The 19893-nt window shown below is 37.4% G+C and overlaps 1 protein-coding gene across 1 annotated transcript in view; it reads right to left on the reverse strand.

Moving 5' to 3' along the window:
• Window positions 1–19383: 19383 nt before the first annotated feature.
• Window positions 19384–19893, reverse strand: part of SPATA17 (spermatogenesis associated 17) — an 86117-nt gene continuing 85607 nt past the window's right edge. Inside the window, exon 10 of the mRNA XM_059843344.1 lies at window positions 19384–19550. Coding sequence (XP_059699327.1) covers window positions 19470–19550 — 81 coding nt within the window. The 3' untranslated portion in view covers window positions 19384–19469. The remainder of the gene's footprint in view (window positions 19551–19893) is intronic.

The following is a 19893-nucleotide window of genomic DNA, read 5'->3' on the forward strand; positions in this document are numbered from 1 at the left end:
GTTATAGACATTTTTCAGAAAAGACAGTTCTCCCTTCCTGTTTGGTATTGGCCTACATTCCCCTTCTTTCTTGTGGAGGTGCACATTTTTGGAGTATCTACAGTACATCTAAGAGAAGTCCTTGGTCCCTGAAGCCAGATGCTGTCAGCTCCACCAAACTCAATGAAACCTAGTGCTGAGCAGAGAGAAGGCAGACAGGACTCTGAGCAGAAGCTGAAACTCAGGTGAAGTTCCTGCCTAAGGAACATATGGTGTTCAGGGCCTGACCCAAAGCTTCTGGAAATCAGCCTGCTTTCCTTTTTGATGCTGTTATTATCTGTGGCAGTAAAGGAACTCCAGTCCTGAACCAAGGCACAGGCAGAAAGAGACTAACCGTACCTAAATTACCTTCTCTGTACTTAATTTATGCTGATGCTAAAGTTTGTTCTCCCAGGATCTTCCAAATATAGACACGAGACCCTGTTTTCCTTTGGAAAGCTGAGAATATCTCCCCTCCAGAAGGTTAGTGCTCCAGTTTATAACCTTGATATATTGTCTGATCCTAACCTTGTTATTTAATTAAGTCTGGGCTCTGGTGCGGTGCAATTCCGAGGTGCTAATACCGTGTTCAGTGAAGACGAGGACATCGCACTGCTTTTTTCAAGGGAAAGTAGCAGCGTAAGGATGAGTGTTTAAACACAATGCTAATTATCAGCCACAGGAATTACTTTCAGTGTTATAAAGCCTTTTATTCTTCTTTGCTTCTCATAAAAAAAGATCCAGCTAATTTAGGTACCTGCACAATTATCTTTAGCAGTGATTAATGGATTAATCTAACCATATGGAATTAGTGTATTAGTCTCAATATTGCATCAGATGTCAGATTATTTTTCTGGTTTAGAGCTTGGAGAGTTCATAGAACTGTTCTGGTGAGTAGGGAAGGGGTTTTTCCCCCTTTTTTTCTGTTTTCATTGTCATTCTTTTTTGTTTAGGCTTTGGATTTCCATTTTTAGTACAGAGTACTATTTTTGGAATATGCTGCAAGCCTTACCTCTCCTCTCAGTCCCACCATACAGATTTTTCCAGGGATAATAAGATCCCTGTTAAGAGCTATGGGAAGGCCTTTTCTCGTACTGTTCCATTCTTTTTTGCCATTTATGGCCCTTTAAAATGATGTGAAATAGGTTAGCTGAAGGTTGCTGACATATCCAGCATTTACTATGGTTAGATAAACCTGCTTTATGTATAGTGGCAAGTTGTTTTGTGGTTTTTTAAGGGAGCTATTTGATGTTGATCAGATTTTTAAATGATAGAAGTGGTCCCAGTGGAGATGGATTAGTAAGCAGAGGGTAGACGAGGCAGTCAAAAGCACAAACTGCAATTTACCACATGGCCTGTGTAATTTATCACACAAACATCTCTGACACATACATGGTACGTGTGTATCCTACAAGTTTGATTGTGTTGTGCTTATCTACTTAAGATGTTAGCCAGCCTTCTCCCAGTCCTGGAAAAAAGGCTAAGTTGCACAGGAAGTTGGCTACTATTTGGTCTACAAAACACAGTGTAATTAAGAAAATACTTAAAGCAGAAATTCTTTGTGCTGAGGGTCACCACAAAATTTATATTCAGACAGATGCTGAAAATAAGGCTCACCCTCAGGTTAGATACAAATGCACAAGAAAGAAAAACATAACCTTAAGAACCTGACATAGGTTAATTTAATCAGAAAATACTCTGTGTATGTCTACACAACGTAAAGGCAGTATTGCATAGAGGTATCTGTGCTAGCTAATGCATGGAGATGTATTTTTCGTGGTCTGCAGATAACTGCATGGATATTAATGAGATTCTGTCATTTGTGCTAGAGGCAACATTTCTCCTAGATCATTTTATTTGTTCCATATTGTTATCTAGTGCTGCATCAAAAGGGTTTAGTTTGCTGGAGTTTCTTCAAAAATTACATTGTGAAAACAGTGCAGGCATCATGCTGTGTGCACCTGATAATGTTCTGCACCATCAGTAATTCCTACAACACTTTGTCTTGTTATAAAAACACTGAACCAGAATCAATTCTTTCATAGAAAGAGCCTATTGTTTAAAAAAATAACACATATATGCTCTTTTTTTTTCTGCTAGATTGTAGATCCCATATACCTCCTTCAACAAAGAGAATATTACCAGTAAAGTGTGAATAGTCACTGCTTCTTGCTTACATTTTAAATGAAAAATACAGTCTCTACATGTTAAGACAGCCGTGTTCACATAAAGAAAAACATGACAATAAGATACAAGTTTAAAGATAGATTTTTAGTGATGACATAACTTAGAAAAGGATTAATAATATTTTGCTATTTGTTAACAATGCCTGATTATTGCTTGTAAATATTTTTATGTGCAGCAAGGAGGAACTACAAGTCTAGGATGAAAAATATAAAATATTTTTATTGTCTGAGGTTTGACTAAAGGGCTAATATCCAAGACAGATCAAAACAAAATAGCTTGAAAAATGCATGAATTATTACAATTTTTTAAATACTTAGAAGTACAATAGCCAAAAAGAGAATGACTCCCAAAACCTCAGTGGAGGCCAGCAACAGGATTTGTTACTCCTACCTATGTGTACATGAGCAATAAGTTATTTATCATCCCAGCTAAAGTGCTGCACCTCATTCTATTTTGAAGGAAGTACATTTTGCATAATCCTCATATTCAATTTTGCAAACCATGGGAAAGTTGGATTTTAAGAAAAAAAATCAGAATTCAGATGAGTTTTGCTTTGTGGAATGTTCTGAAAACTTTGTAGGCCAGTCACCATAACCGGATTCAACTCCAGGTTTCTGCATAAGCCAAAAGATAGATTCCTTTATGAAAATACTTCTTAGTAATAGTAGTACAGCTTAAGCTAGGTTCTTCTTGAGGGGTACACCAAAAAAAAACCAAAAAAAAAAAAATTCTGGGCAATTCTGCCTTTACAATCCAAGTTCCTTGCCTCTCATGCAATAAATTGGATGAATAGTGATATTAAGGTCTAGTTTTATATTTATTTCCTGTTTTGTTACTAAGCCATTCTGGCTGGTTCTGTAGTTACCTATTCAGTTGCAGTATGGTTGCTGATGAACTGGTACTTAAGAAACCTACTAGAGTTGCCAGAGGAAGCTTGTGACATGCTGTAAGTTTAATTATGTTCAATTCATTAACACAATTAGAGCTGTGAACAAATCTATCGACACAGCCAGAATCACTTAGAAACAGCTAGTAAGTCATAGATTACAGGGACTTGTTCTCCATCCCTACATGTCGAGCATGATTCCCTGGCAAAATACATCAGTCAGTCATTTGGGAACATAGATTTGATGCCAGAGGTTTCCTCTTTTCCCTGGATTAGATTAGTCGTGTTTCAGCAGAAAGGCCTAATAATGAAAAACTACGTGAAAGCAAAGTCCTTAATGTGGACTGACATCATGCAGTTGTGAATTATTCCTTTACTGGATTTACCTAATGATCTGTTTCTTGATAAGGGGACATGCATTTCAGGTACAGTGCTTGGTCAAAATCAGAATTCATGCATATTTTGGGGGAGACCCTCTGAAAGCTTTAGTTTTCTTCTGAGCATGCATTTGTAACAAAATCAGTAAAGTGACTGATAGGGGATTCAAGGAGAAATGTATAGGAGAGGTATAAGGAAAAAAAAAATCTTCCTGAAATTTCTGTTATATCTCAATCCACTCCCAAAACTCCCAAAAATTTCTTGTGAAATGTGAACTCCCAAAAATATTCTTTGTGAAAGTATTTTGATGCCATTGAAACTTCACCTACTTCCCAGCAACCTGACTGCACTTGGGCAGGATTCTTTATAAATCCCCTGGTTGTTTTCCCAGGCCCACTGTGATAAGTGAATCAAGCAGATGGAAGGAACTTACATGAAGTATTTTTGGGCTGTCTTTCCCAGTCTGTAACTTCATTTCTCTGCTTTTCCTCCACTTCACAGGTTAGGAAATTTAAGGAAGTGAAATAAGGTGGCAAGTGTATCTTCGCTTTTGACTGTGACAAGCTTGTGTGAAGGGTCCCTTGTAATCACATGTTTGGGAAATATGTTCGGGTCAAGTCTGTGAAGTGCCAAGCTATTCATAAAGACTGTTGAATGGTCCCAGTTTTGCAACTTACAGATGATGAAAAAATCGTGTGCTTATTTATCCTTTTATTTTATTTTCTTTAATATAGCTTTAAAAGCTTATTCACTTGAGCTTCAGGGCATGGAATAGCATGAGATAAAATACTATTTTAAAACCTGTACGTTTCACACAGGTTTGCTTTTAACAGGCAGCTAGGAACAGCCTAAAATTCATAGCCACTGGAAAATCTACTCACAGAGGTGTGTAGTGGGGCATTGCAGACGTAAAAATCACATAAACCTTATGTAGGCACTTACAATATGCTAATTGCAGAGATGTATATAATAATATAGTAGAACGGTCTGACCTACCTTAATTGCACTGTTAAAAAACATATATACTGTACTTACAGTATTTCACTAGCAATCCATAGAGCATCTGAGGGCTTTTAATAGCTATCATAAAAATAATAATAAAATATGTAAAGGATAAGCTACCATGAAAATTGCAGAGGAAAATGATGACTTGTGTGTTTTAAGATGAAGTATCTTACATGTATGTTATGGTGTTACTTACATTCATTAAACAGGGTATTGAAAGGATGCATTTGAGGGTTAGGTAACCTGGTAGGTTAATGCACAAGCTTTCATATCAGAAGACTGAAGCAAATTTTGATTTTGGCTGTAAGTGATTTGGGTTTTGGTAGGTTCCACTTCTTAATGAATCTTTCAAGCAGCAAAACTATGATGGAGTTTGGTATAATTCATCAGAACTAATCTTTCCTGCACCGGAGAAATCCAGGGTAAGTGTACCTTCGGCCATGAAAGAGGTTGCAGTGGAAAAGCTGAACTGCAATCTGACCAATAATGCCTTTAATGTTATTAAGCAAATAAAAAATAATTCACTGAGTTGCTGCTATGAGCATTATCCCAGAGCCAGTAATGGCCTGGTGATAACAGGCAGCCTTTTTTAGAATTAACTGAGAGACTGGAGAATGTGATTATCTCACCTCACTGTGCAACTCCAGGAAGAGGTCCCAAGCCAACCCCAGGCTAGCTGGACCTAGAACTTTTAGGTACATATACTCTAGTGTAGGTTCATGGGAAGCAAAGCCATACTCTGTCCATGCCATCTCTGTTTGGCACTGCACTGCACTGTGCTTTCTTGGACACATCTGCCTGATTTGTTCATCTTCAGGAATTTCATCTACAGCACTAAAATGCACCAGCATAAATCAGTGGTGACTCCAGAAACTGATTTACCTGGTTTCTTAAAAAACAGAAAGCTAAAAATGCTTCATATTTGTAAACAAACCAAAGCTTTCAATCTGTAATTATGCTTTTCACTGTCTTAACTTTAATATTTATCTTCCCATTAGCTTTGTGCTTCAATCTGTCAGTGCATAACACCAGAAAGTCACTGTGGATCTCCCATTGCCTTAGCTGTGGCATGAAACTTCCCTCTCATGATCGGGGATAGAGCTCTGCCCCTGGCTGCCCAAATTCAGGCTAACCAGCCTCTTGCCCACAGCACAAGAACTGTGTCTGCTTGGAGTTTGCATCAGCAGAGTCGCTGAGACCAACTCGCATGCACAGAAGCTGATTGATGAAGCATGATGCATCCCTTAATTAAGCAGAAGCTACTAATAAAAATGAACTTACTGGATGATTTGTGTGATTCTTGCAAGGCAGCCATATGTGCCGCACACTGGTAGTGGGAAAGGGTGGTATGCAGCTGATGCTGGGAAGCTACAAAAGAGGAAACTTGTTAAGGGAGGCAGTTTGGGTGCTGTCACTGTTCAGGGCAGTCCATAATTAATGCCTTTCTCACTTATCCTTGTTTCTGTCATAAGTTGTCCTTTCCTCTCTCTCTGAACCCTCTCAGCATTAGTCCTTGCCATTGCTGCTGCTCCCACAACTGCATCTATTTTTACTTCTTCTTTAGCTATGACTGCAGCATTTGGGGAGGGGGGGGGGGGATAAAATTCCTTGAATCTGCACATCTGCTCCCTTTTCCATGAGCCATAAGCCTGTGTGTGTTTGTCTCAGCAAACCTTCACAAGTCGGGGTCCAGATGCCTCTTCCTGTGCTTCTCTACAACACTTCACTACAGTATATTCCAAGGGAGCTGGAATGGGAGCACACTTGATGTGTGGGATCAGGAGGAGGCTCCTGGAAGTCATTCTCGGTGCCATTTGCCACCTTTTCCTAAGTGTGCTGTTAACCGCTAAGATCCAAAGTGGTTTCAGTAAGATGGTACAACCTTGTAGGGTTGTATTGCCAGCTGATCAACTAAGTAACAGCCTAGAGGTCAGGATGTTGTAAAAACATGGCAACACTTCCTTGGTTACTGTCCATGATCTGCAAGAATTCCTGCTTTGTACCAGAGATACGAGCACAGAATTTAAAAGGAGAAGTGATGTGTGACGCTTGTATTCTCAAGCTCCCCACTCCATATGTCTGAGAATTAAAATATTCCTTCCAGATGTGCGTTCCTCTAACAGGCTGAAGAAAACTGACTCTTTCACCTCATTTGCTTGGGGGACATGATCACATCTTCATGCGAATAAATACTCTTTTTCTGCAATTGTCTGCAGTAAAAAACAGCAAAGAAATCCTTTCTTCCATCTAGTCAGTCAACTTTTATTAAAAGCAAACTGGAAATGAGCTGTGTAGAAAAAAATGTGAATTTAGCACAAAACAAGAAATGCTGTCCTTAACACATGTGATAACAGGCCTTTCATTCTGCAGATGCTAAGGGTGCAGCTGCAATGTTCAGTTTCCAATGCCATGTTTGAGAGAGATGTGGTCCTAACAAAGGGAAACCAAAGGGTCAATAGTCTAAATGGCAACAAAATCAAAGAACTGAGGTTGATTGGTCTAACAAATCAATTTTTTTTTTTAATTGCAGGGATACATAGGAGTCATCTTTCCATTTGTAAAAGGCACCTGATTGGAAAAAAAAAAGAATGAACTTTTCTCCATGTCCTTTGTCTATAGAACAAAAAAACAAGAATCAAGATTAGACTGGAGCAGTGTTGATTCAGAGCAAAGCATTAGGAAAAACTTTCAAACAACATGGATAGTTAAATACCAGAATAGATTGCCTAGGGATGTTTTGGAATCTCTGTGATTGGAGCTTTATAAGAACAGGTTAGACAAACATCTGTCAGGAATGATTTAGATATAGCTGATCTTGCCTTGGGGTAGGGGGTTGAACTAGACGACCTCTAAAGGTTCCTTTCAGCCCTCTTATGATTCTATAAAAAAATACAGGAAATGATTGCATGTAGAATTGAGTTTGGCGCCTTTTAGTAAATCTCATTGCTTCTGCTTTTCTGTTGTTCGCTTTGCAGCTCAGCCATGCTGAGGACCCCAGGTTCCAACAAGAATCCTAAAAGGCTGTTTGATGCCAAATAGTGCCCAAGTTCTTTTACACTGTTACATTTAATTAGGGTTTCTAATTAATCTTCTCTGTGTATTACACTATATCCAGCCATCAATGTTAATAAAATCTTTGCTTAGTTTAAAGATTCTCTGAAAGTTTTCATTTGGAAAGTGAGACCATCTGGCCTCTCTACCTCACTAGGATTAGATTCTGGGTAAGGCATACTCCATCTGTTTCTGAGATTCATGTACATATTACACAGGAATGTGTGTTGGGGCAAGGTTAAGGAGGGATTTCATTGCAAAGATAACTAAGATACAGTCAGATCTGCCTAGAGAATCTCTGATACTCTTGATGCAAAAAATAAGCAAACTTCCTTTTCAAAATGTTTTCAGCATCTCTTCAGAGAAGGGTTATTATTGCTTCCCATTGTGTGAGGTGAAGTCCTCCGCTGAGGATATACTTCAACTCTGAACATATGTAGCACAAAAACCACTGAAATAGTAAACCCCATGAGGTAATCACTGGGGGTCCCAGGAAAGATTCCTCAGCCTACCCAGGTGTCACTGAGGAGTCCCTGACATACTGAGAGCCGCAGAACTGTTCTACTGGCCAACAGTACAGCAGTGCAGGTCAAGCCCATATATTTAAAGCCTATGTATTTAACACAGTTTGTGAGCTAGGATGAACCTGATCCTAGCTTCTTCATTCCTTCAGATCTTCTTAGCACCCAGATATAGTGTCTGGTGGTTTTGAACAGCCAAAATCAAATACCTTGGTCTACTAAACTAATCCTATATCTGATTTGGTATTGAACCACAGACTATACATTGATGTTCAACAGGAATATCACTTTTCCAGGTCTTTTTTATTCAATTTTGTTTGCCACATTCTATAGCCTGTATTGTCAGAAAAATGCCCATGCTGTTGGATTGTCATCCTTCTTGACTGAAACTCACTGAGAGAAGAGCTTTTCAAAACAAAACCACTTCATTAAAAATCGCTGTATGTGGAATTTCTTCCTCTTTTTTTAGCATGTCCTGGTTTTCTTCATGTGCAGTTTACTGAAATACACAGCCAAAGAAGTAGCAGAAGAGTTTTGAAAGGGGAGAGTATGCCAATCTAGCTCCTGGATGCAAAGAACAATTAGCTATGGCTTACCTTCCTTAGCACGGCCATTTAGAACTTCAGCAGATAACAGTGACTTTCATTGATACTGGCAGATTTATGGGGCCATCATTAAAAAAGAGCAAAGTGGCCTTGATCAATGTTTTCAATGGATGAGGTACATATTTGCTTTCCATCAATATCAGACATGCATCACTACTTTTCCTGCCTGTTCTTTTTTTTTTTTTTTTCCCCTGAGAAAAGATATAAATTGTGGCCAAGAGAACTCTAGATTTTTTTCTTGAGGCTCCCTGCTATAGGTTTTCAATGGAACAGACAGAAATCCACACAAAATTTGCTATGCTCTAGATGTAACTCTTTTCTGATAGGTTCCACTTCAGGTCCCCAAGTAAAGATTTGGATTATTTGGGCAACGATACTGGTATTTTGTATTTTAGAAAAAATCAACTTGATTATTATCTTTGCTACATAAAAACAGAGAGGCTATCTGTCTTAGAATCCATCACTGACTAACAAATACAAGCAGGCTTCATTTTCAGAAGGGGCATCACTGGGATCTCAAGGATGAATAAAGTATTTTCAGCTTCTGATTACAGTTGACATAGAAATAACTTTTTCCTTTCTATAATGCTGGGGTGTAGGTGTACTTTTGTTAAAGTTAGCTCTGTCAAAAATTGCAAAGTGTAAAGAATATCTAATTTTGCCACTTTCAGCAACCCATTATTATGGAGAGCTGTAAAACACACACTTGCTCCCTCGGAGGTCCAAGGTGCTGTTCATAGCAAGGGGTTGCAAACGGTGTCCAAATAGCCCAGTAAACCAGGGCAACCACTGGACTGGGGCCACAGACAGTGCCCTGACCAGGGTTAGCCCTATAACTCTGATGTCCCTTCTTAGATAGATTTTAAATCTCTCTTGTAAAGCCACTTTTTTTCTACTATAAAATTTTGAGTAGAATAAAAATAAATTTTGAGCAAAATACTTTTGCTATCTTTAACTACTTTCTCATGTTAGAGAATTTAACTCAGTTGTTTCTAAAAATATTCATTTAAAAATTCTGCATAGCAAGTGCCAAGGCTGATCCCTCTAGTCCTTGCTTCTAACTCCTAGATAGCAATAAAATTCTTAATATTTGAATTGATTTGCTAATTCTATGTGACAATCTGAGTAACAGATGTATCAGCTAAATGTGTTCTTGCTGTGAAGAGACAGTTTATCAACATATTTTGAGAAAACAGCATGGCCAGACTCCTTTTATCAGTGTAAAAACTGGGGCAGCCTACTAGTTCTCAAGCTCAGCAGAAGGTTAGTGGTGACTTGTTCAAGGTGAATCTTCTCTCCATCTATCTTTATGAACATATAATGAGGACAAAATCTGAGTCTTCCAAAATTTCTGCCTAGCTGCTGGACTTTGAGAAAAATCTATGAATAACAAAACTATACCAAACATTCACAAGACTGAAACACAAATTTCACTTTGTTCAAATTTCTTAAATTATCAGAACAATTTTTTTCACTTGTTTTCTAAATAAATACTTGTACTTTCTTTGCCAATTCTGCATCTGCTCTTAAAAAAATCCTATGATGTAAGAATATATTTTTCCAGCTTGAATGCCCTCAACAAGAAGAGCTGTGGAAATCTTTTGTATCTGACCACTTTTTCAAGTTCATCTATATTAGTCAGATTTCTGTGGAGCAGAAGCAAACACATGTGAGACGTGAGCAGGTACTGTCAAAATCTTTTGATATTTGGAGGAATCATTATTGAAGAAGAACCAAACAAGTGAAAGAAAATTGTAGGGGACAGAAATAAAGATACTCAATGAGCCAGATTTTACATTTGTCATTGTGGGGATCTCAAGATGGCATCAAGGGAGAGATTTTCAAAAATTGTAATGCTGTCTGAATTCAAGAAAATTGTTGGTGTTCAAATCCTCCTCACATATGCCTGCCCCTACTCAGAGCTTCTAAAACCTCCTCCAAAATGGCTGTGCTTGCACAATGTGCTTCTTTGCATTTTTAGATAATAGATAAGTAGATAAGTAAACCTGCCAGAAACATTTTCTGTCAGTGGAGATATTCTCCCAGTCCAGATGTGGTCAGCTACCAGGCTGCTACTGAACATCAAATGAACTTCCACTTGCTATCCCTAACAAAGCTATGCATTTTTAAGTCCATGCATGTGGAACTATTGAAGCACTGCTAGCTCCCAGTTGGCCACAGATTTATAACATTTTCTTTGTTATCATCACAGAGATGTAAATATGTTAAATTTTTATGCAGAAAAAGTACCTTGTCCCTTTTGGTACAATTATACTGGAGAAGGAATCATGCAGTTTCCACTGTAAAAAAAAAAGCTGAATAAGATTACATAAAATTGGAAATCTTTAAAACATCTCAAAGATAATTATTAGACTGATTATTATTAGGTGGTTTTCATGCCTTAAATTTTTGCTTTCATATATTCCAGATTCTGTACTGCATTAGTATGTAACTCTGAACTTCATATAAAGTGTTAGCAAGTTCACTTCACAGTTTAATTAGACAAAACAATCCTTTTCCAGCCCAAGAACCAAAGGCAATGTATCAGCTTTGGGCTCAAAAAGTATAAACAATGGAGAATTGAGGAGAGCAATCTGGGAAGATGAGAATTCATAACCCGAAGCTGTAATTGGACAGTTAACCCCAATATGTAAATGAAGCAAAACTTATAAAAGTGTGAAAACTCCTGACTGCTTGTTCGTCTTGTATCCTTCTTGGGTCCACCTTGGGAAGAGCCACAGCCAGGCTCTTGTAATGCCCAAGGTGTATCCTTCGAAGGCCTTTTAATAAATATCTACTTTATTCCTTTAACACTGTCTAGCATCTGTTCCAGGTAGCCTGTTTAGGAATCAATTTCTTTTCAACACATAGGAGCTGTGAGAAATTAAATAAGCATATTGACAGTTTTTATGAGAAATTAAATACACCATCACTGTTTTAACATTTCAAGAATGTGCTGGTGGTTAAAAAGAAATAAAAACTTCAGAGCAACAGGAGCAAGTATTCCTATTTTTTAACAAGAATCATAACTTGTTATTGTAAATTACCAGATCTCACCGTTTCATGATGCATTTGTATAGAGTCATCAAAAGCCTTTCCCAATTCTTGGTGTTCAGCAACAGCTGTGAGATATATGACCATGAATAGAAACGAATGAGAGCTAAATCATGTGTTAATCATTGCCAGAAGTAGGTCAGACATAAGCTCTCTCTCAATGCTCACAGACACAGCTGTCTGTCACAGCCATCCTCCTCAACCATCATTGCACTGCGAGGGACAAACTAACAAGTTGCAGGAGCTGTGGTACCAGGCAATGGAAAGTGGTTTCAGTCAGAATTCCTGCCTTCTCATGGGCAGCATGACTTTAGAGTGAATTCCTTACTCCAGAGATCTGGCTTTGAGTGACTGTGCACAGAATAAGAACTACTGCATTACTGCCTTGCACCAAGCACTCAGTGACATATACCATTGCCCAGAGCAGTCCTTTCTCTTCCATTTTCCAGTTTAAAGCCTGGATAAAGTGTTCCCAGTATTTCCAATAAATGTCACTAGCTGAGTCTACATGAGCAGGATGGTTTCTACAGTTCTTCCAATCACTACTTGTTTTTCTCCTTTGCAATGGCTCTCAAATTTCTACTCTCTTTTCCTTTTGAATTACTTTCCTTTTTCTTTTAATATCAGAAACAGGAGCAGCAAACAAGAGGCTCTCTCTATTCTGAACAAGACACATGAATGTTTGTGAAACTGTAGCAATGTCTATCCCTATAACAGACTTCTGCAAAAATGTAATGGGCAGAGAGCTGGACAAGCGTGTATGGATATAAATATATATATACAGACATATATGTAACACAAAACCAAACCATAACCCTTGCCCTAACTCCCAGTATGTCCCAGATGCTCTCAGCATGCTCATTCCCAAGCATCCCAGTCGCCCCAGCATGGTTCCAGTGGTCCCAGTATGATCTCTTTCACTCCCAGCATCTCCCAGCTGCCTCCAGCACACACCCACCATTCCCAGTTGCTCCCAGTAGCCCCCAGTATGGTCCCCATGTTACAAGAGTGTTTGAGCTCATTTGAAGAATCACCAGAGAGGGGATTGGTAAAAACCTGATTTAATATTGAGCAACAGCACTACAGAGTTCGTTGGCAAAGGTTTGCTCTGCTACTTATGAGATGGTTTAGGCACTTGGAGCAAAAAAAGTAACAAAGAAAATCCAGTCAGTCAAAACAGAAATTTACTGAGAACTCGGTGTGGGTGTGGGTGTGTGGGTGTGTTTAGGTGCATGTGACAAAAGGATAGAAAGGGCAAGGACAAAAAAGAATACGGCCTAAAGGCTTAATGGAACTCAAAAGTACTTAAACTTGATTTATAAATTAAATTTAACAGTTTAGCAAAGGAACAATACTTAACAGCATTTAACTTAATTTATAACCTAAATTTAACTTACCTTCAGGCTTAACTTACTTAGATAACTAAGGTACTTGAAAAATAAAATAAATCATCTAGACTAAGTAGGATTTAGGATTATTCTAAATTTTAGAAAATATAACATAACATACATTGATATATTCTGAGTGGGATTAAGATATACTCTTGGACTAAGAGCTCCATAATGATTGTGTTTATGGCACTGTCAAAGGTTTTTTTCAGGAGACTGGGGGAAGTCAGAAAGCCCCTTCTGTTCAAAATAATATCCAGGTTTTGTTTAAGAGCCACACAGACTGCTTCAGAATACTCCATTTGCTCTGCTGTCTAGAGCAAAAGATTGATGGCAAACCAACTCTCCTCTCATCCGCAGATGGCAACACTTGGTGGTGGAGGAGATACAGGATCTTAAGAGGGAGAGAAATATTGCAAACACAAATATTTTTAAAAATTGAGCTTTTACTCCCAATTGATTTTTAACTAATTTCTGTAGAACATTTTTTATGCCATTATTAGCATATAGTAGAAGTATCCTATGATGCAGGGGAAATGGATCCAGTGGGAGGATAAAAGCAAAGCTCAAAGAAAGAAAGAAAACCATGGGGGTGAATGATCCCTAGCAGGTACACAGGAATCTTACCTATCTGACATGGATTTGAAAAACAGAAAAATGAAGCCAGCAAATGCCTTCTGAACTAAAGAGAAACACATGTCAGCAACTGTTTTGTCAGTGCCAAAACATAGGTGACTATTAGGCATGAGTGAAATTATTATTGCTGCAAAAACATAAAGTATGAGCAGCCCATTTCTTTTTTTCTTTTTTTTTTTTTTTTTTACATGCTGTGCCTATTTCCTCCTCTTACCAGTGATTCAGTGGCCCAGATTTTGGTAAAAATACCAATGAGAAGAACCAAGAACAATCCTACTCGGGCAAGAGAAACTATATTAAGGGCACATTCAAAAGAAATTTAGATCCTGTTCTGCTGTGTATGAGTGATCACAGTTTGTTTTCTTTTCTTTCTTTTCCTTTCTTTTTTTCTCTCTCACTCTTTCTTTCTCTAGCTCTCTTTCTTACCACCGAGTAGCCCAGACTTTTTAAATCTGAAGAAAAGTTAATCTAAAGACATCTCTTTCTTACCACCGAGTAGCCCAGACTTTTTAAATCTGAAGAAAAGTTAACAGAAGTTGACAGTAGAAAATGATCTGATGGAATGAAGTGAAGAATGTGGATGAGGAATCACAACTATAGTATGCTACAAACTTTGAATAAATGAAATGGTGACTAAACTTGGCCTCACCTTCTTCTCACAACACTACACAAGATGTATCTCTCTCAAATTTATAAGCACTGTCCCTTCATAAAAACTGAGTCATTGAGAGCATGTCCAGACTGCAAGTACCCCTTATTTGTACCAAGACATACAGAATGTAAAAGGCTGGAGTTTTGAGATTGCTGAGTATCTTCAGCCAAAACAAGAACAACTGTAATTTTCATTAGACAGCAAAAATAAGTTAAGTGTAAGAAACAGGGTTCAGTTTGGGGTAATTCTGATCTAGTTTGTACATGTTATTAGCTGTTAAAATAATCTAAACTTGCATTTGAGAATGTGGCCACGTCACATATACAATAGCACCAGTAAATGGATTTTTTTTAACTAAATGATGTATACATGGAATCTCAACATTTTTCTTGAAGTGTCTGAGTGATTTATCTCAACAGATTTCTGCACTTGGGATTTTCTTTACTCAAAGATGCTCAAAGGAAGCAGTTAAATGCAAACTCTCAATATGTCACATTTTGGCAGTGATTGCTTAATGCAGCAGCGCACAAATGAATTGCTCCACTGCATCCTCTGATCATGAATATGAATCGGAGTACTATAAACTGAACTCAATGTACTGATAAGTGACTGCATCTGATTGTGCCAGCAGCCAGATGATTTTCTCATTAATGAGCTGAACTATTAAAAGATGGAAGAATATGAAGCCAAGCCAACATTGCCTGAGACTCTTTGCTGACATTTTTCCAGGCCTACCAGAAAGCTTTGCCAGCCAGTGAAGGAAAATTCATCCCAAAAAATCTTTTATGAATGAAGACAAATAAAAGCTTCAAGGCTCAAATTCTGTTTCAGATTACATGGATGTGACTCCCTTGTAGTTGAAGTGTTTCTGTTTTAGATGGGACAATCCAGATTTAGATATTATGGAATTATACTCCTCCTTTGCTTTTCAGCCTCTGCTATCCTGTGTATAGCCCATGGCTGCTAGAAAAAGACAGAGAACCTCATTCAAGTAAGCAGAGCTTCTAAATTCATTAAACTGGGCAACACAGATTTATGGAAGGCATGTGGCAAACACATCCTCTGCAATTACAATAATCTGTTAGAAATATTTTTAATTTGGATATTTTAGAGTGCTATTCAATGTCAAGCAGTGATGTATAAAAATCCACTATTGTTTGCAAGCATCACCATGTTGCTTTGCAGTTTAAATATGGCCCCATCTCAGATGGAAGCATCTGCAGTACAAGTCTACAGTGAGCCATGTAGATCACTTGGATCTTTGCTCCTGTAGAAATGTGACATGTGGCTAACTGGAAAAAAAAAAAAAATAGAAAAATGAACAGCCTATCTGCAGGCACCACCACTGCTACGGCAAATCTGCCTCTAGAGGGCATTGCAAGCTAAATGTTTTCCTTGACAAGTGTTGAGAACATCTTGGATCAGCCCAGAAGGCAGTCCTTAAATTGCTTAAATTAAGAGATTTTGCTGTGTTTACAACATCAGCTATGTAGGGGTGAAAAAAACTAATGGGCAGCAACACTGAAGGATCTTCAATCCCCTAAGTAACAGAATTTTTTTTTTTTGTAAGAATAGATGTTACCAGACATTTTCTAATATACCTGAAGCTTCTGAGGACGAGGCAGGTTTTGAGCCAGTTTTTGCACATAACTGTTCCCTTTTAATGACTTTGCTTTCATCCTTCTATGAGGGTTGCCATCCCCAGAGGTGCCTGAATCCAAAGATCATTCACTGGTCATTAGCAAGGAGGTGCAAAGAGGCTTTGAATGCTTAGCACCTGGAATGTAGGCCAGTGCATCTGATACAAACCAAATAACATTATTATTTGACTCTCTCAAGATCTATGATCTGTAAAAATTGCTCAGATGTAAGTGACATCAAAGCATAATGTTACAGGCTTTTTGTATGTAAGACAAAAATACCTAAGAGATCATATCTAAGAGATATCATGAGATGGTAGGGCGCTGGTAGGATGGGCTCTTCCCAGTATGGGCTGTTTTCTAAAGGTCTTATTAAGCCTTTGCAGACATGCAGTAGGAAAAATCCAAAGGACTTTTTTTCTCCTCTGTTCACGTGAACTAAATCAGTTCAAATTACAAAAACTACTTTTCTGCTGCTGAAAACCAAGGAACATTCTTGTCTTGCTGCATGCTGAAGGCAGTATTTTATCATTGCAGAGAACAGTAATCAGGTTCTTTGCTGTAGTTTGGCTATGGATGTTTAACTATTCACATTTGTTCAACTATAATTAACTGAAATACATTCAATACATTCTTCTTTTTCTGAAGACTGATATTTGTCTATTTTCCCTACCATCACGTGATTCTTTTTGATTTTTATGTACCACTGTGAGAGTTTTGCTAAAAGTCATAGCCAACTACATTCCTAAGAGGCTACAAGTCTTGCAGACTCTTCAAGGTCCAGGAGTCCTTTTTAAATTTTCAGAGTGCTCAGCTCATTTCTGGTGCCTTATTTCCTGGTGCCATTCTGTATGTTAAGATTTTGTACAGTGAGAATAGATATTAACATCTCTTATAAGGCAGAAATGTCTTCTCTGAAACACAGAGCATGCTATAAAACAACAATTTTAATAATTAGGAAAACCAAGAGTACATAAAATGTTAAAAATATAATAGTCAAATATACAAGAAAAACCAATTTGATAGTTAAAACAGAAGGGTGAGCTACATCAGGAAGTTATACAGGAGTAAAGTAAAACCTCTTACACAACCAGTATTTTTACTGACAGTTGGTTACACAATGATAGCATCAAAATTCTTCCTGTCTTGTTCATTATATTACTGCAGTGAATAGAAATATCAAAATTTCAGCTTTAATGGGCCTTAGTTGAAACTATAAGCTTGTCACATGCAAACATTTTGATTTAAGCAAGACAGCAGAAAAAAAAATGATCCCTCTAGAATAATTATCAAATGGTTTGTGTAAATGTAAGTAAGTGCTTGATGTACTTAATGACAAATAAAAGGACTCTGGGATTATAGTGTGGCTACACGAAATAGTTTGGATTCTATATCCCCACAAATAATGACATAAATTCTGTTTGAACTCCAGATAAAGAATATTGGATTTCCTGTGAAATGAAATTTGAAAAACACACCCAAAATCCAAACCTCACTTTGTGGATGTTTATTTGTCTAATAAAGCAAACAGACCTGGTTTTATGTAAGAACATTTCTGGTTATTTGCTTAGAAACAGAAAAGTTTGGGTTTTTTTTTTTTTTTGGCAAGAGGAGGAAAGGTGCATATGTATCAAACAATTCCCATTGGAAGTGTTGGGTTTAACCTCCCTCTGTGCTCCGGCCCCTGAGCCATGAGCACTACACCCTGCAGTACAGGCTGCATGGGAGGCTGTGCTTTGTCCTGGGGGCAGACACACTGAAAGGAAGAAAGAGAAAGAAAGATTAATCTAATAAAGGCTTTGCCATTTCTAATCGGACTGATGGGAAACTGTGGTATGAAGTTAAAGAGGCAACGCAGGGTGAATTACTGTGATGAAGTACCTTAAAGCTGAAGCAATCAAATAGATAGCTCTCACATATAAAAATTACTGTGCCATCTTTATTCATCAACAGTTTTGCACAAGTGTCTCATGTTCAATCCCTTCCAGGAACAACTAAAGCACTCTGATACATTGGATCAGATTAAATCTTATCTGGGAAACTCAGCCACTGGGGTTGCTGCTTCCTGCTTCCCAGACTTAATTTCTCATAACAGAAATCAACCTTTTAAAGCTTGAGAATAACAAACTGCAATAAGTAATACCAGTACAGCACAGTGCCTGTTCTTGCAACCTGCTGGAATGGAATTGGAAGGGCTTTTACTCTGGTGTGGGGTAACAGCAAAACTTTTTCACATAGCCTGACAGGTGAAAACCCATAGAAAGGAAATTTGTGACTCCTAGCTTATAGAATCAGAGAATGGCTGGGGTTGCAAGGGACCTTTAAGATCATCCAGATCCAACGTCCATGCCATGAGCAGGCACGCGTTCCACTAGACAAGGTTCAGAAAGTATTCATACAAACAGACATTGAAGTTTTCTTCACATTTATAGGAGCCATAAGAATCACATGTAAAAAATAGTACTAAAATGCCTATCATTGAGTAACAGATAAACAATCAATATTTGATTCAAATATAGTCAAATGATATGAAAAGCAAATATGGTATCGTAGAAAATTCAGCATAAAATTCCTGTAAAAAGCCACTCACATGATTTTAAGACTCAGCTTGTAATTTGATCTTTAGATATGCTATCTTCCTGTGATGCTGAATTTCTTGAGCCTTTTGAAGTGGATGGGCTCTGAGGTTACTCAATACTTTGCAGGACTGTTTGCTAATGAACGGAGGAAACAAGCATAATTTTTGTGTGATCAAAGTTGTTCTTCTGACCAAGTATCCCATGATTTTGTACTCACAGCATACGGGACTCAAAGTTAATGCACAGGTACTGACAAAAATTAAATGGAAATGGAAACACTGACCTAGTAATAAGGTATATATGTTACCAGAACTTTATTTTTTTCAAAACTGAAGTTTTTTTCACCCACAGAAATGCTAACAGGTTTTAAAATATGTTATGTTCCATTTAATGTCTATCCTGCACTTCTGAAGTCACGGATCAGTCAAGGACAGCTTACTCTGAAAATGATGAACAGCAGTGATGAACCAGATACATTTATAGTTGTGAGGGAAAAAAAAGAGATAAATTTTACACTTTTTTCTCTTTTTTAGTGTTAACCTCACAAATGTGTAATAAATAAAAGTGATTCTGAATATTTTACTTGATGACTGATTTTGCATTCTAAATTATTTATACTAAATAAAATACAGCTTTTTCAGAAATTATTACTTTAAGATAATACTTTTTTAAAAAATTCATTTTTGATAACTCCTGGAAGCCATATTGCCTAAAGTTCAAATGAAATCAATTAAAACTATTTCAGACATAGTACACATCACAGAAAGAGTATTTTATGGGACATTTAGTCAACATACTGCTGTGTATTTGCTGAAATACATTTATTGACTACTTTTCATGTGTCTTATGGTTTTCAGTCTCCAGGACAATTACACTATTTGCCCACTGCTGGAGTAAGTTTTTCCAAACTTTTCGAAGAGAGCAATTGATGAAAACAGTGTTTCAAAGTCCTAAAGAAAAGAGAGAAAAAAAATTATGTTAGGCCTAAGTGGGTTTGGCTTTTTTTTAAGGTATTTTAGAGTTATAAATATTGTCTTCTAGTTACATTTTGTTGTATAGATTGAATGGAAATTATGCAAAATAGTGACTATTAAATATACATTTTTACATTATATGAATATTCCCTTGAAGAGGAGCAAAAGGATGGATTTAATTGAAAGCAAATATGTATTTCAAACTCTCAGCAACTAGAAGAACTGCAGTAATTTCCAGCTCTAGAAATTATATTTTGCAAATCATAGTATACAAAAGTTTATTCTCCTCCCTGGAAACCAGGCAGGTTAAAAAAAGCAC

This window comes from Haemorhous mexicanus, chromosome 3 (genome assembly GCF_027477595.1).
Source record: "Haemorhous mexicanus isolate bHaeMex1 chromosome 3, bHaeMex1.pri, whole genome shotgun sequence".
In the NCBI taxonomy this organism is placed as follows: domain Eukaryota; kingdom Metazoa; phylum Chordata; class Aves; order Passeriformes; family Fringillidae; genus Haemorhous; species Haemorhous mexicanus.